Source organism: Geospiza fortis, unplaced genomic scaffold (genome assembly GCF_000277835.1).
Source record: "Geospiza fortis unplaced genomic scaffold, GeoFor_1.0 scaffold166, whole genome shotgun sequence".
NCBI classification, from domain to species: domain Eukaryota; kingdom Metazoa; phylum Chordata; class Aves; order Passeriformes; family Thraupidae; genus Geospiza; species Geospiza fortis.
The window spans coordinates 3,178,514-3,196,306 of record NW_005054310.1 but is presented as its reverse complement, the minus strand read 5'-3'; the positions used below and the strand labels follow the sequence as shown (position 1 = coordinate 3,196,306).

At 37.1% G+C, this 17,793-nt stretch overlaps 1 protein-coding gene across 1 annotated transcript in view; it reads left to right on the top strand.

Annotated features, from left to right (window-relative positions):
* The window catches only part of ZDHHC17 (zinc finger DHHC-type containing 17), a 96,943-nt gene that overhangs the window by 33,000 nt on the left and 46,150 nt on the right, over positions 1-17,793 (top strand). The window contains exon 2 of the mRNA XM_005419206.2: positions 15,873-15,976. Coding sequence (XP_005419263.2) covers positions 15,873-15,976 — 104 coding nt within the window. The remainder of the gene's footprint in view (positions 1-15,872; positions 15,977-17,793) is intronic.

The window sequence follows — 17,793 nt, the reverse complement described above, 5'->3', positions numbered from 1 at the left end:
CCCTTGGGTTTGATGGCACTGGTCTGCAGCTCGCCCGCAGGCTGGGGCTGGCCCCATCCAGCCCAGCGCTCCCTGTGTGGCGTGGGCTTACCTAGAGAGCAAGCGGTCTGGTTTTTTCCAGTGTGTTGACGGTGGGAGGAATGTTTACAGGTAACATGTAGAGGTCGTTTTATGCCGTTTTCTTTTATCCTTCTTTTGTGCCGCCCACCTTTGTCAGGAGGATGTGTGTATTCTTGAGGACTAGCATGATTGTTTTGAAAGGTATTTTAAATAGTTTAGAAAAGCTTTTGCATTTGGGCTTGTCACCTGATACGTTAAGGACTGTAAGAATTGATTTTTCAGCCTGCAAAACAGATAAGTGCATATGTCAGGCTCCAGTTTTTGCTAAACAGATGGTATCTTTTCCTTAAACAGTATCTTAAAAGACTGTTAGTTTATTTGATGACTAAAGAGGCTATATAGGCCTCTATATATGGTACCTTACCTGCTCTGCCTCTCTAAACTATGCTCATGACTTTCAAATAGGCCAGTCTGTTCTGAAAGGTAATTAGCTATCAATAAACCCCAAGTGAATGTCTCGATGTTTTTGTTGTTGGTTGGGGGTTTTTTTTGTGGTTTTGGTTTGTTTGTTTTTTGGGGATTTATTTTAAGGGATGTGTGTAGACTGTTGCGACACATTTTTGCAGCCTAACTGGAGTCAGATTAAATGCAGTACCCTCGGTAGCAGTGTCTGATGATTTTCAGAAGTGACACAACTTTTCAGTAGTGATCCAGACTGCAGGATGTTGATGTTCTTTGAAAGGAAGTGTTCTTAACTTGTGGAAACTTTAAATAGCCAATCTAAGATTGGAAAGTGGAATAAAAAGCATTTACATCTTGTCAGAAATTCATTGTGTTTTAAAGATTGAAGACTAGTGTTTGTTCACTTGGAGTACTTACTGTATAGCAAACGAATATATCTCAATTGAAATTTGTAGTCTAGCTAGTTCATCTGGTAGAATTTTATAGTGTTCCTTTGATGCATAAAGTTGAATGTCTGCACAAAAGATGGGAATGGAAGTTAATATATATTGTGCACTGTAATATAAACTGGAATCTTTTAATATGCAATCAACATCACCAGTTTGGAGGGAGTTTTATTCGATACTTCTAGTAATGCTGAGTGTCTGACTAGATCTTACTCACAAGATAGTGTCTACATGGATTTCAGTGACTGTTCTTTATTCCTAAAGTCTTTGTACAGATAAACTTTAAAAGAGAAGGATGTTTTTCATGTTGGTGATGAGACATCAGTGTCTGGCTGTAAACAGACCCTCCAGAGATGCTCTTTTAAAAACTTAGGGATTGTGTGCCATAGCAGAGCTGTACTGGCACAGACCTGCCCACTGAACAATGCACTGCATCTGTGTTCAGTTGTTTCTGAAGGTCAGGGGCCCTAATACATGGTGATTTCCACTTTTTAAGAAAATAGCACCATGTCCTTATGTAAGTAGTGACGTTAGAGCATATAATCAGTTTCAGCATTTATGTACATCTAAAACCAAAGCTTTTTATAGGACTGTCAAAATCTTAACTTTTTTTTTTTTTTTTTTTTTTGCTTCATGCTGTTGTTTATTTTTGGTATCTTTTTCAGGTATTTTTGTATGCCTTTTTTAATGAGGCTTTTGCTTCTTACTGTCTTTTTGTATTGACTAATTTGGATTACTTTCAAATTGTTTGAAGTTTTTGCAGGTTTTTTGTTTGTTTGATTTGTTTTGAAGGGATGTGTTTGTTTTTATCTGGGCTCTAAAGCTTTGCATTTTGCCATGAAATACTATGAATACAATATTAGTGTTGTAGGAAAGAGCTTTGAAGGAATAGTGAAAATTACTTAAATACTGTCGTGCTGGGAGATCTGTTTATTTATTTATTTATTTGTGAGAGACTCAGTTTAAAATGATTCAGTAATTTTGGTAAGAAGAGGTAGAAATGAATGGAAATGTGAATGCTTTAGGAAATTTATGGTGGGAGTGCTTTTGATGGGGTTTGTGTGGTACCATGCTGAGTTCTTGGGCCTCCCTTCCTCCCTCCCTCATGAGTGCAAGCTGAACCTAAGTAGTAGACTCTTCTTTCCAATGGTATTTATTCTGCCTTATGACAAGTTCAGTTTAGTGTGACAGGGTAGATCCCATCTTTCTAGCTCTAAGATTGCCAGTGGGACAACAAAGCTTTTGGAGAAAATTTTAGTGGTGAACTACAACAAATAATATTAATTGCACATGTGATACTTGTAGGAGGATCTTACAATATGTGATAAATGCTTGGAGAACTGCTGGCTTAACTGATCCATCTTGGTAATAGCTGTTAGGATTACTCCTGAATTTCATTGCTCCTAAAAGTCTTGCAGGAGTTAGTCTACTAGACTCAGATTTTTTTTTTAATGATTTGGACGCAATATCATAATTATCAATAATAAAATTTGCAGATAAACAAGATGGATGGGTGTGAAGCAGGGAGGATGGAACTGTAGAAAACCATCTAGAATTCATGTGAAATTATGCTAAAATATTAGCAAGGTGCACCTTAGAGCAGCTATATTCAAAGTAGTGCACTGAAGGTAAGAAGCATATGCATGGGATTGTGTCCCAAAAGTTATTGACTGATAGGATACAAATTTGAACAAGCAGTTCAGAAGTTCTCAGTATAATGCTTTGTTTAAAAATGTATAAGAACAAGGAGATTATTTTTGGCTGAACATATGCCAATGCTCATGATGAAGTTTTGTCTTTAAAAAATATTAAATAGTAAAGAGTATGGGAAAGAATTAGAAGTTATTTTAATAATGCCTTACAGTAGGTAAAAGGCCTGTAAAAGCCCTGTTCACATTATCTGAAAAAGTGAGTGGTATCTTTTTTTGCCCTATGTGAATATTTTCTTACTGAAATCAAGTGTTTTATTCAGTTTTTGTTTAACAAGATCCAGTGAATCAAAAGTGAAGTTGAATGGGGTCAAATTGAAAAGCACAAGTGGTAAACGTGGAGGGTGAGTAATCATTGTAGTGAAGGAAGGAGGGCAGTAGTGGATTATCCAGCTGTTGATGCTTTCAGCTGGAGTTCAGGGATCTTTCTATAGACCAAATGCAAGTTTTTTAATTCCACAAATGGATAACTGAGTGGTGTGTCAAATATGTGAATGTAGACGAGCGTTCACTGTGTTGGAGTGACTCTTATTCATATACACGACTTCTTAGGAATTCTCAGCAGGGTTGGGAAGTGCATGGTTGACCAAAAGGAGCCCCATGGGTGTAGGTCTTGGAGTGGACATGGTGGTGGTTGACCTGCAGTGTGGTATGGTAGCTCCATTAGGAGGGATGCGGAGCACCCTGCCGTGGCAGGCTAACACTGGGCTAAGGAGTCCCTCCCTGCTGGTTTGTGTCCTTCTCCCAGAGTTTAGGTTTCTGGTGACAGAATAGCAAGCTCTGCTTCCTTTTATACAGTGTAGCCCTGCTATGGGAATGCTGTTCATGCAGATTATATTTGTTGTCCTCTGAGTAAATTATTTTAATAGGCCAACAGACCTGACTTCAAATTCCTTGGATTTTCTAAATAAGAGTGAATTCCTAACTCTTCTTTGGTAGGTGATGATAGGTTTGGATGTTTTATTCTGAAATTCAAGGGGCAGGGAGGGAGAAGAATCTTAAAAAATGGATTTTGCTTATAATGCTCTGTTGTATTTGAAAAATATTCTAGATATATGTATGGCCCTAACTGCCAAAAATATTACAGCTGTTGAGAGCTGCATCTCTTCCTAAATGGTAGGAGCTATTACTGGGAAGGAAGATCTGGCTTGTTACTTCAGTGTAGTGTATTTACCACTATCAGGTGGTGTGGGATATATTTGAGAAAGATGGAAGTTATTGTTTATTACAGATTCCTCTTGGCATTAAAAAAAATCTTATCCAAGAACAATCTTCCTGCAAAGTTGAAAAGCAATTGTAACAGTTATAGCCTCTGTTTGACAGGAATTTTTCCAGGTTGAAGCCATCATTCTTATCTTTGTTTCTCTCCTTGTGGTTCAGTTTGTAACTACCAAGGAAGTTAGAAGCATATATACTTAAATTACTTCTTGGCGATTTGAAGAAAACAAGTAAACCTACTGTGAGCTTTGCTTTAATTTTTCTGTTCAAAATTTCAGTGAAAGGCCTGACTTTATCATCCAGCTCTATTCTCTATGGAGTTCTGTAGAACTGGGGTTGTCCTGGAGTGCAGATTGTTCTTAATTGTCCTGATGATCCAGAACTTACTGTGTTGTTTAGTCAGGATCACTCCAGAGACTAGTCTTGCATTTGTGAGCTCATTCAAAGATCAGGTATCACTTACTATACTTCTTAGAAAGGACAACAGATCTGTGAAGTCTCAGACAAATTAACATGCTTGATACTGAAGGTTGAGCCTTATTTGATGTGTCTTGGGTAGCTTCAGAGGCTGAGTATAGAGAGGACTGCAGATCTAATCCAACCTTATATCGCAGGCTGAAGGTTTTTTAACCAATTCTTTTTATTGCCAGAGTACTAATTATAAAGTAAAAAAGAAAATAAAATCCTATGTTAATAGGTCATATTGCGTAACTGGGAAAGTTGCCCTCAAATTTAATTAGTCTGGTTAAGACTTAAACATGTTTCTAGCCTGAATTTAATTTATTTCTGTTCATTACATCTTGCAAGATACCTATCCAAATATAGGTCTGTCTGTATCTATTTAATATGCTGATGATTATCAGATCCCTACACTACTGTTATGGTCTGCAGTCCTCCTGACCCTTTTGAGTCTCTCATGTTCATTTGTTCTTTCAGTGTTTTGATGGCTTTGCTGTCAGTGCAGTAGCTGTTGCAGGAACTTGGAAGCAGTGCACTATTCTGGCTCTGGCAGCAAACACCCTCTGATGGCCCATCCCTGGAAGTCTTCAAGGCCAGGCTGGATGGGGTCTGAGCTCTTGTGACAGGTGTCTTTGCTCACGGCAGAGGGGTTGAGCTGGATGGGCTTCAAGGTCCCTTCCAACCAAGACCATCCTGTGATTCCTGCTCATCATTCCCCATAGATGTATTTGTACTGGTCTTGTTGGGAACTATGTCACACTGGAAACTTGTACTCAGATAATGACCAACCCTTTGAGGTAGTTTCTAGGATAGGTCCTTATTTTAGATAGGACTTCGCTTTTGTTAATATTTAAAAAACCCTAATTTTGTCCTGTCCCAACATTCCTTAAGTTGTATCAGAAAGAGAGTAGTACTTGTTTCCCTTTTTCTCTCCCCACCCTCCCCTCCCAGTAAGAATTGTCTTTAACTGTTGTTTACTTCTGGTTTGCAATGGTGAAATAGGGTGGGTCAAGGTAGACCCTCTGAAGGATGTTAGTGGTTTCACATTGACACTTCTCTGGGGGTTTAAAAATGGGAGCTACTGAAATAACCAGAATGAGGTTTTTTTGGAGCATATTCCTTAACTAGGAGAGTAGGTATAATGGTCACAAAGCAAATCATAAGAATAAAGCTTGCTCACCTGTAGCTTTTATACATGCAAGATAGACCACATTAACTTTCATTGTATTCTAATTTCTTAATCAAAATATCAGACACTACTAACCCAAACATTTTGGACATTAACTGTGTTTGACCATTGCTACTACTTGTCAAAATAAAGTGACAAGTTTAGCTTCCTGTGAAGCCATGGTACTAGCCTTTGTAGGCTGCTATATTATTAGTATTTGCTCTTTTGTCAGTTTTATATCAAAACCTAGAAAAGGCAGCAATAACTTAAAATGGTAACTGTTTATAACCCATGTCATTTTGTATCCAGACTGCAGGGGTTTCTTCTGGCATAATGAATAGCAATATTCACATCTTTTGGACTATATGGTTGACCCAAACAACCTGTAATTTACAGAAGTTTAATAGTTATTGTTCTATAGAAAGCATTTTATTGGGGCAATTTAAATTTTCTTTTTGTTCTGCACTTACCGACTATTTTCAAATTTTGTGAGTTTGTGTTTTTATTGGCAGTTCTATTATTCTTACTTTGTAATCTTGGCAACTTTTGTTAATTTCTTTTATTGCTAGGATGGTGCTTGCCCTTCTAGGGATAGGGAGGTATTGTATCCTTTTGCTAGCATTTTGGTTTTTCATATTTTTCTAATTTGTCCTCATCATTGCCAATGCTTTGCTTACAATTCTTACAGGATTTTTTTACAGCTCTTTTGTTATGGTGGCCTTTTAAAATAGTGCAGTTTTTCACCACTCTGGTCTTTTTCTCAATGGTAAAATTGTGGCTTCTTGGGCATTGGGTAAAACACTTAAACTAGTTTTCAACTATTCAAAATTTTTTGTTCTATGGATCTTCTGATTTGGGCAGTAATTGATTTTAAAGTTAAAAATTTGTTTTGAGACAGGCCCTCTTAATGCATAAGAGAGAAATGTCTGGTTTGATCCAAATTTGTGTTGATTCAGTTTGCTTTTACTCATTAAGCACAGGCCTTATTTCTCTCAGATTTCACAGAAGATTGGTCTTTCAACAGTGCTTGTTTCACTGTGTTTGCCTGTTTGCTTAGAGAAGTAATAAGACTTTATGAATGTGGAAGAAAATTTACAGAATTAAGGAGAAAATATTTATTTGCTGTTTGCTTGAAACCTGAACAATGTTGCCGTTGGTACTGACATCTTTAGGTAGGAGCAGCCTCAGTAAGTGATATTTCAGCATGCACACTGTCCTCTGTGGCTTTTCAAAGACAGTATGAGATAAAGATTTGACTTTCATGGTATCCTTGTAGTTGAGATAAACACTGGGGTATATTACAAATGAGACTGTGAAGCAAAGTAGAAAGCTTTTTGTGAAGTCAAAGGGAGTCTGGCTGAATCGAAGCCTTGGGCCTGTCACATCCAATATGTAGTGTATCATTAGACTACAACTGTGCAATTTGGAGATCTAGTAATTTCTTCCTACACTTGCAGGATGCCCTGAGGTATGTAGAAGTGTTTCCTTGATTCTCTCTATAAGGGAGGAGGTACCAAAAGTGGAGGGTAGTGGGAATGCCGTGGTCAGAGCTTGGAGAGCTGCTCAAGATCAGGAGAAGATGACTCAAGAAGGAGGGAGCGCGGTAGCAAGAGAGGGAGGGCATCAGAGCATACTCTGAGAACACTTGCATTGCTGGCTCTGAAGGATGTGATTTTTATGATTGAATTTAAGCTGGTCTCAAGCCATGGTGGAACACAGACACAGCTCCTCCCCCTTCTTGGGGTGAGCTCTTGCAATTGTGTGGCCAGTGGGTGACTTGGCGGCACTTACTTGGTGAGTCTGTGGCCTGATCTGACACCTTTGCTGTGCTGTTGTGAGAATGGGTAAGAGGTAATGGAGAAGGTGCAGCCAGGACCAGGAGTGTGATCACCTGCCTGATTGCAGATCACTTTTAGCTTGTCTTAAGCTGATTGTGATTTAGGTGCTTCCAGCTGCTCTCATATGCCAGTGATGCTTCTCTGGTCCCAGGATCTGGAGCCGGTTCAGAGAAGTAAATCAGTGGAAAATGCATCCAGTAAAAAAACTGCTGTGAATAACTTTCTGCCAGTTCACTAAGCCTATTCTTGGAAGGGTCAAGTGCACTAAAGCACTGACAGAAGGTAGATGGTGAGCTGGCAGTCCTGGTTTGGAAAGTGAGGAGTTGGAGAGAACAGGACCCTTCTGCAGTGTTAGACCATGGATTCACTGAGCTGTCTCATTTGCTGCAGAAGATTGTCTGTTAGCGTGACTTGAAACACCTTTCATGCACTTCCTAGTTGTGGTGGGTTAACCAGCCTGTATTTATTGTAAGTGGGAATGGGAGTTTGCTCCACTGGCTGTTGATGAGAGGTTCCATGGACTGCTGAAAGTTGAGACGGGAATGGTGAATTGAATTTTTTTTAAGGATTCAGCACAACTTGTACTAACTTTTTTCTCAGTATCTACCTAGGAGAAAAGGGCATCTGTAGCTAGGCTGACTGCTCGTTTTCTTGTGTGCACTTGCTGGTGATCTAATTTTTAATTGGAAAAAACATTTACCGTTGAAAAAGACTTTTAAGAATATCCTTTTCTGTGAGTTTGAAAAAGAGGGCTGTTTCTCCAAGTAACTGAGTATCAGTGTTGGGCTAGACACATACTTGGGTACATTTTTGAAGTTTAGCACTTTAAAAGGGTGAAATATGTAAATGGTTTTACACTAATTTCATGACTGACTCTTAATGCTTGGTCTTTCAGATTTTTTTTTAGGTTGATGGCTCTGTAAGCTTGTGTATTGTGAGACCTAGACCTGTGTAAATCACTTGGAAAAAGCGTAGTTTCATTTTTGCCAGAGTCCTGAGATTTTTGGGTAAGAACACAATGCAGCACTCCTTGAGAAGAAAGCCAAAAAGATAAATGTACATGTTAATGTAAGTTGCTGACTAAACAAAAGCTTTATAGTGAGATTTACACCATAGCATTTTAAGTTTTTAAGCTTTTTAACCATTACAAATGCTAATAAATGTAACTCTTTTAAATAGTGCTTGCTTTGTGTGCAAATACAAAGCCTCTTGAAAAGCCTACTTGTGAAGCTATGACTTCCTAAAGTATAACACTGTTCAATTTAGGAGCATCTTCAAGGAAAATATTAGAAAACAGTTGACTGGTTATGGATGCTTGTTTTGAAGAAACAAAACTTATGATTATAGCTGTGCTTTAAATCACATGAGCTGTGACCTCTGCATAGAGTGGTTGGATTAAGGGCTCTAGTTGAGCATCTCTAACTCGTTATGTAAAAAATTAGATCTGTGTTGGAGAGTATGCAGGATTATGGTCTCTGTGTGATGCCTGACTTGCATGTGGGTGGAAGTCTGTAGCAGCAAAAGGACTGCTTTATGGTGTTTGAGGTGAGGGTTTTCTCAATCTATTTCACCACTTTTTAAAGAAACATTGTCTACTTAAACTGTATATTGATTAAAAAAAGATTGAGTATTAGGCAAAGATTTATTTCCATTGTTTATGTATTCTATAATTAGCTTCTCTAGGGATTTTCATAAATGCATCTTTTCTTTTAGTCAAAAAACTGTGCAATTAGACCAAAATTATAGGAAGTAAGCTGAACAGACTTCACAAAATGCAGTAAAATGTAAAAAGTAATGGAAAAAAGTAGCAGAAATACCATTGAATGGGAGGTTATTTTATCATGTCATACTCATTTTGTGTAATTCAGTGCTATAATAGGGGCAGGGAGAATCCTGATGTTAATGGTTAAGGATCAAAGTAAGGCAAGTCTGATGGTATATATCTGCAAGCCAAACACTGAACTATTTTTTAAAATGCATATTTTGATTAGTTAATAAAACAAATGTATGGCATTTTTTTTTCCAATAGAGAAAGTAGTCTGGTTTAGGTGGAAATTTTGTAGCACAGATTAGCTAAACTAAAGGTGTATATGAATCATCCTGGTCCAGACAATCTAACAGCTCATAGCTGCTGAACATTCTGGTTCCTCAAAGTTATGAACCAACATAGCCCTAGAGAAATCTTAACTTTCTGGGCTAGGTGTTTGTGTGAATATGAGAAGGATCAGACTGTTCTCACTGGATGACAGTCAACAGTTAGATGCACTGCTACAGCAGTAAATGTTGGGAGAAACTGGTTTCGAGAGAAGAAAAAACTACTCCTCTTATGCCTGTGATTGTTGATTCCTTGTGATTTCTCTAATACTAACAAATTTTAGCCTCTGTTTCTGGAACTTTGTGAGTTGCAGAGTTAGCTAAAGGGGTAGGGGAAGGAAGAGGATCTTTAGAAGAGGATCTTTCATTAAAAATACTAAAATACCAGCAGTGTCTCTTTTTTGTTGTTTGTGTTTGATCAATTTGCTTGTTTATTTTGGGAGCATTTTTTCTTTTAATGTTAGTTCATGAGTGACTAGTCTTTGTGTATATAAATGAATGTGGGTGTTTATAATATGCAAATAACTATATAAAAATTTGTCTGTATAACAGATTCTTGCACCTTTTTAAAAGCAGCAGGAAAACTGAGAGAGAAAACTATAAACCACTGTACTGTAGTACATGAAGTACAGGGAAATTGAACACACAAATATGGGGAAAGGAATTCTTTAATACTAACCTCCAGTAGTCCCTGCTAAATGTAGCACACATACATGAGGATTATTATTTAGTTTCCTTGAAACAGTTGCAGTCACATCCAATTTGATTATGATTCTCTGACTACAGCCAGATATGAAAATAATGTAGTCATCAATTAAAGAAGTAATTATTGTGTTTCTATTAAGAAACAGATGCAATAGTATGCAATATTTTATGGAAGGTAACACTTCTATTTCTAAGTTTATATTTTGAAACCTGTAGTATTTTCTCTTTAAGTCTTAATGATCTTGGTCCTCATTCAGAATCTGAGTGTCTGATTTTGATAATGGTAACTCTTCCTTGCAGCAACATTGCATAACGTTAAAGGAAAAGCAGTCCTAGCCATCTGTTAGTGCCTCCCAGAGCCATGTGTGGCAGCTGTAAGCAGCAGTTCTTTCCTCCCTTCCTTATGTCCAAGCAGGCATACTGACCTATTCATATCCTCCTGTTATGTATAATTGTGAATTATGAAATTGCTAATGCAGAATAATTCAGTCTTGGTCATCTTATTCTTTCATGCATAACCTCTTCTTTATTTCTGTAAATACTATTCTCAAAATCCCTCTTAAGCTTGTTTCATTTAGGCTTTTTTATTGGAAACTATTAAGAACTTGAGTATTGAAGGGAAATGAGTTTAACTTTCCTTATGCATTTGGTTATGAGGAGGACTGATTGGGAATGTTGATATTAGCAGAGCTTCCAAGAATAAACACTTTCCCCCTCCTATCGCTTGCGCTTCATTCTTTTTCCTTTGGAGTTATATTTCATATTTTGCATTATCTTCTCTTTCCCCATCTTACTGGTCCTGTTTTCCAGAGGAGGTTTGCTTTCTTATGTTGTTTTCTTACCAAAACGTGTCTTTTTTTGTTGTTGTTTTAAAGCATTATTCTCTTTTGAGGTTTTTTTTACATTGTGTTACTTGTGCATCTGTGCAAGCAGTCTGCACATTTTGTGACTAATGAATAATGACAAAATTGTCACAGATGCACATGAGTGATTAGGGCCTTGTCAAAGGATAGTCACTGATGTGGGAAGCTCATCTAGAAGAAGTGATCCTTGGTAGGATTGGAGGAACCAAATATTCTTACAGATGAGCAAAATTTGTCTTTCTTGCAACCTTCCACACCAGACAACTCTAGCAATTTCTAAGCAGAATAATTTTTTCAACCTGTCAGCCCAACTTTTTGGTTATTTAAAAGCTGAAGTAAGTTGTCCATGATTACTTAGTCAAATTAACAATTAGCAGGTGCAGAAATGTTCCTGCTATCTTCTGTTGGCTTGCTTTCCCTCTGTCAGTGGCTCTGTGTTTTCACAGGACAAACAGATTAAGCTCGCTGTCCTACTAAAAGGTTGAGGATTTTTTCTGTTTCTTGTTGATCCCCCTGCCCCTTCCCTGTCATGAGAGGAGTGGGTGTGGTGTGGTCACAGCTCCAAGTACCAAAGTTGGCTTGAGTTAGGCAGCAGGAGCATGGAACCAAGAGCAAAGAGTGGGCAGAGGAATGACCTTTCTCTTTTAGCAAAGGTAACTATTTGGCTGAGTCCTGCTTGAAAATGGCTCCTTGAAACAGGATGGAACAACCAGAAATCTAGTGTTTGCAATTTGCTTATTTTAAATCATTGACATCAGGTCTCTGCTCTGCTACCTTCTTGGAGGTTTTCATGACTCAGCTGGGGAAGAACCGTTGTCACAAAAGATCAAAATAGCAAAAAACAAGTGCACTTGGGTTTCAATTAGCTTTCCATCTTTTAACTGGCTGTTGAGGTTTTTTGACAGTGGATCATCATAGAAAAATTAAATTTTCCTGGAATAAATATTTTCATCAAAAAAGGGAAAATATTTTAACACTTAGGAAATGTTGTTAAAGCCATTTGTCAATGCAGTTTATACTCTAGGCTCAAAATGTTATGTTGCTACTTTGTTATCAATCTGTCATATCATATGTTTTAAAAAGTCATAGTAGTTTCAAGAATTTAAAGTATATTCCTAAAATTTGTGTGAGGGTGTATGAATTTAGACAAGTTCATTCTTTTAAGTGGGAACTTAAAAGCCTATACTCATAATTTTTCTTTTTTTTTTATGCTTATTTCTGTTCCTCTAATAGTGGGAGGCAGGTAATCTAGATCATGGTAGAATTTAAAAGTTGAGCGTTCTCTTCTGTCCAGCAAGTTGGAGGAAGTAATCTCTATTTTGTGTGTTACTATTATTTGTTAACTCTGAAAAGAGATACTGTGTAAATGTCTTAGGTATGATTTCTTTCTAGTTTAGCTGGTGATGCAAAATGAATCACGCTGGGCAGACTCCCCCCAGTGTAGCACCTCTGCAGTTGGTCCTGCTGGGGCTGAGCAGGCTGTGTGATGCTGGGCACAGGGAGCTTTGTTCAGGCAGCCTGCCGTCCAGTTAGAGAGGTGCCTGGCTGTGTTATGGCAGTATCTGCTGAAACCATTGTCTGTGGTAGCAATGCATATAAAAAGAGATTGCGTTTCATATCGACAGGTTTTTTGAATGGCAGTCTGTTAAACTGCTGTGCTAAATGTTGTGAAATGGGGAATGTGGCTCCTTGAGCAGATAGCTGGTTTGCATTCACTCACTGCAGGTCTTCTAAAGGTCTCCTACTTCAGGCTGTCAGTTGTTTTCCTATTTTTGGTAACTTGCCCAGTTAGTGGCGTAAGCCTATGTTGCATTCTCTTAGTCTTTGGTTATTTCTTTATAAATCACTCTTTCTAGAATAATTAGGAAAAGCTACTCCTCTGCATTTATATCCAGGTGTCCTAGCACTGCACAGAAATTTCAGAACCCTGAAAAAATTCTTTTCAGTTCCTAGCTGCTACCTTGCTTCTTCAATTCTTGCCTTGTCAGCCAAGCATAGTGTGTAACAGCATTATTTGCATTGCCTTGGTCCAAATCACCCATCACCAGGTGAATCGAGGATTGCTGTAATTCATAAAATCCAAGTTTTCTTTTCTCCAGATTCCTGATAGCTTTTTGACTTGGGAACCCAGAGGTTACTGTGCAGATTACAGTCATAAACTAGGCACTCATAATGCCAGGTAAGAATGGCACTTGAAGTAGCCAGCATGCAACTGTCAAGTTGCATAGATAATAAGGAGTAATAAATTTCAAATCTAAGATTGGAAATCTGTGTCCAGGCTGCAGAGAATTGACTATATTGGCTGAGTATTCAGATTTTATGTGCTTTGCTGTAATTTAGTGTTAAAGATATACTTCCAAAGTGGTCAGTGTTTGCCTATTCTTCTCTAAAATGATCCTTTTTCCCACAGTTTATGCTGTAATATAGAAAACTCCATGGTATGATTTTTGAGGAAGTGATGTTCATAAAACTTTAGGGATTGTAGGAATTGTTTCAACTATTCCTAAATGTAAGATATGAACTCAGCTCTCGCAATGAATTTTCTTATCTCTGGCTTATCTAGTAGCTGGGGAAAAAAAAAGGTTTGGTTAAGCTGTTGCCTTTTTCAGATACAAAGCAAAGCTATGTTTCTGAATTGTAAGAGGATTGGTTGCAGTGTAAGATTTGGATGACAGCAGATGCCCTGTTACATTTTTAGGTTGTCTCTCTTTTCTTTTTCCAAGAAATCTCTTAATATCAGACTTAGTGAGAGATGCTTGTTTGGTTCATCTAGGTAATTTTTCACACTAGAAAAGAAAAATTAAATGCTGCAGAATAATTTTGTGGTCAAACAAAAAGATATAATCCGCTGATCACTTAGGTACGGTGGGAAATGGAAAAATTTGTTTTTTTGAAGAAAAGTCATATCTAAGAATAAGTCTATTTTAAAAATGAACCAGTCATCAGTGTTAACTGTGCTCTGGTTTTAAAGTTCTAAATGCTTCAAATTCTTGAAAGATTTTTTTAGTGTATAAGGTTTCATAATTTTTGTAACTATAAATTACTATATTAATTTAAGGCAACAAAATGTACTCAGTGCATCAGAAATTCATACTTGGATTTGTTTTCCTTCTGTCTGGAATAGGCATAGTGTATGTAATGAATACAAACATGCTCAACTGAAGTGACTCAGTTTTTACATAAATATTGAGAGTTTTCATATTTGCAACTAGACTAATTTCTTAATAGTTTACTCTGAAGTTATAACTAATATCCAAAGTCTTTAAACTTCTACCTAAGTGGTACTTCAACATGGTGAAATCTAGAAATACTTAAAATGTGGGTTTCAGACTTAATTTTTTTCTAGCCTTTTTAAAACAGATAATCTATGTAATAATTTTAGAGTAGAAATAGTTATTTAAAAGTAGCATCCAAGATGAGTAACATCTGAGGGTTAGAGGGCAGTTCACTTAAACTCCCATCCATTCAAGGGAGAGCTGGTTAATGCCCCAGGAAGCAAGAAAACACTTCATACTGTGCCCAGTTGTGGCTAGTGAACCTATTTCTCATTGTGCCCAACATCTCCTTTTGCAGAAATTACTGCCCAGCTGAGGGAACACGAGAAATAGGAAGGCCTGTTCCTACTGGCAATTGGAATTCTCCCTAGCTCTAATATATCTCTTAGTCAGTTGAGCTAACAGGGCAACATGCACCTTTAGGGAGAGGTAGTAGTGGAGATTTGTGACTAGGAATCCCTGTTAAGGTTAGGTGCACTTACATGATCATTGTCTTGACTCAATTATCTTTATTATAAAAAAAAAATTAAAATCTGTGTAGTATAATAATGACCAAGTTGATTGCTCATTTCAGTGACTAAGTGGAAGTTGGAACTGTTTTAATTAAACACCTTTCATAAGATGTTTAAAAGTTTTTTCAGGTAGATATGAAATATAAAAATTCTTCTAATGGAAGTATATGTTGAGGAAGACTGAAAGTAAACAATACATTTTAATGAAATCAACTGAAATGCGTTTTTAGAACGTGTAGAGGACTTGCTCCTTTTTTTTTTCTTTTTCAACTGTGTTTCAGTTTTCATGCTTTTTTATGTAGCTATGCTGAATTGCATGGCTGATACACAGAGGCAATCAGCTATAGCATCTGCAACACATAGAAAATTGTCCAGAAGATGTATAAAATTAATTGTTCAATTTCAGCTTGCTGAGCTTTCACGTGTCTAAAGAAAAACCATATATTTCTGTCCTAGTGATGTGTTAATAGTGTTTGAATATAGATTCCACCTAAAGGAAGCACTGAGCCTGGAAGTGTTGCCCTTCATCAACAGAATTAAGTCAGAAAGCTGTATCTGCTGAAGAACACATCATGGTCGTGCCATTTACTTTTGAGACCCACAGCTTAAACATCCACAGATAACCTCTGCTGTTGGAAATGCAACATTTATTTGTAGTAACAGAGTGCGACTTCCTCAGTTTGTAGCAAATAGCTTTTCTACCTATGTTATGTTGCCTTTATAAAAGCAAAGTAAAGCAAACCGAAAAATAAAAACCCAAACCCAACACTACCTAAAGAAATTTGTTCATAGTTTTTGTTTGCCTTCTGTAAAAATACAACTAGGAAAAAAGTGTAGGATTTGGCAGAACCCTGTGATTGCGAGTTGGGTTTTCTCTAAAGTGTTTGAAAATTATACTGGGGGATATGGTGGCCTGTTTTCCAAAATGTAGAAACGTAGCACTCTTACATTTAGGTGGCTTTATAGTACATTGAATTGTGTACTGGTTTTAGTTTTGCTCATTTTTTTTTCCTCTGAAACTTGCTGATTTGGGTGTTCTAAAAGCAAGTTTGTCTTTTTTTAGGAAATAAAACCTCAAAGCCATTACAACCATGGATACAGTGAATCTCTTGGACGGAAAAGCCACATAGATGATTACAGCACCTGGGACATTGTCAAAGCCACGCAGTAAGTTTGTTTTTGAATGTTAAATTTGTCTGTGTCGGTATCAGAAACAGAAAACGACCTTTGAAATCATCAAGTCCAACCTGTGACCCAACATTACCTTATCAGCTAAACCATGGCACTGAGTGCTTCATCAAGTGTTTTTTAAACACTTCCAGGTGACTCAACCACCTCCCTGTGCAGCCCATTCCGTGCTGAAGCACTCTTTCTGTGAAGAATTTTTTTTCAATATGTAGCCTAAACTTCCCCTGGTGCAGCTTGAGGCTGTGTCCTCTTGGGTACACCTTTATTTAAGCATTTACTAGGTTTTGAGGGCTTTGTTATAAAAGATGTCTGTCATAAAGGGAAATAGCTCTGAAATTTCTGGTAGAAAATAAGCCCACCAAATATCATTAGACTTAGAGTAACATAAATAATGCTGCTGCTATATTAGTTCAGTGTTCTTGAAAAGATACACTTTTCCTCCTAAAATGATGTAGCTATTTGCATTTATAGAAGCATAACCTATCACATCCATGTAGAAAAACAGGTGATCTTATTGTCTACCCTTTGTTTTCAATTACAAATATTCACTGAGATTAAAGTATCTGCTGATTTTTCCTTACTTTTTAGTTCAGTGCTAATGTAAGAAAGATGCCACAACATTTTTTTTAAAAGGGGCTAGTCATCAGTCTCCTAGAAGTCTTCCCCCAAGCAGGTCAGTAAGTTCAAGCAAGATGTAGGAAAATATAATAAGAATTATTTTCAGTCTCTTGGTTTGGATGGGTTTTTTCCCCAAGTCCAGTTTCTCCTGGAAAAAAGTAATAAGTTATGTTATTGTCCCAACATACTTGAAAATTGAGAGCATTGTTCCTTAAATCTTAAAGATGATGATGAGAAAAATGGGATGAAAACATGAAAAACTCTTCTATATTCCATATATGCTGTTTGAGTTTAGAATTCTATTTTGACATGTTTTTAATTGACACAAGATTACACAGAAATAAAACAATGTTAGTAAAATACTGTGCTCAGTTTTGTTTCTCAGCAAGGAAAAACAAGAGCTTGCAAACTCCTCACATTCTTCCATAAGTATTTGTATGTTGCTTCATATCTCACTGAACTGTTCCAGCGCTTTATCATCTTAATCTGTAGATTGGATGCAAATTAACATGCTCATACAGTACGAGCTACAAGTACAATAACTTCTTATAATCACACTAAGATTTCATAGAGGAAGCAGTGGTTAGGCTCATTGAAAAGAGTTTATTGGTATTTGTATTTTTTATCCATTATGCTCCTCATGAGTTCTCACAAAGACCTGGGGCCCTAGGCATATTTTGTATCAAAAATGCTCAGTCTCTGTTTTTTATTTTGCAGAAACTTCTGCTGGAGTAAAAATTGTAGTGTTTGGTTTTAGTACCTATTCATACAAAGAACTTGTTTCACTGATTTTGTTGTAAACATGTCCAAGAGCATCTAGATAGCTTTAGAAGTTGTACTGCTAGGCCCTTCATGTTGCAGATGTTAGAATGTGTGTGTAACTTTTTGTCATCTTATATTTGGTTATAGCAAAATTGTTTAGTTCATAGAAAGTCTCCACTGTGTTTCTGAAAGCAGAAGCAGGCCACTCATCTGTATTTGAAAAACTATTTTCAGAGGAATAGTAAAAAAGTCATCCATGCTTGCCTTTGGTTTTGTTCCACTGTTATATTCAGAGTTCTCACTGGAGCTCCAGGGAGGGAACAGAATCTTGTTTAAAAAAAACCAAAAACCAAAACTGTCACAAGTGTTTTTAAAGGTGAAATTTAGTGGTGATATGTTGAGTACATTTATTTCTA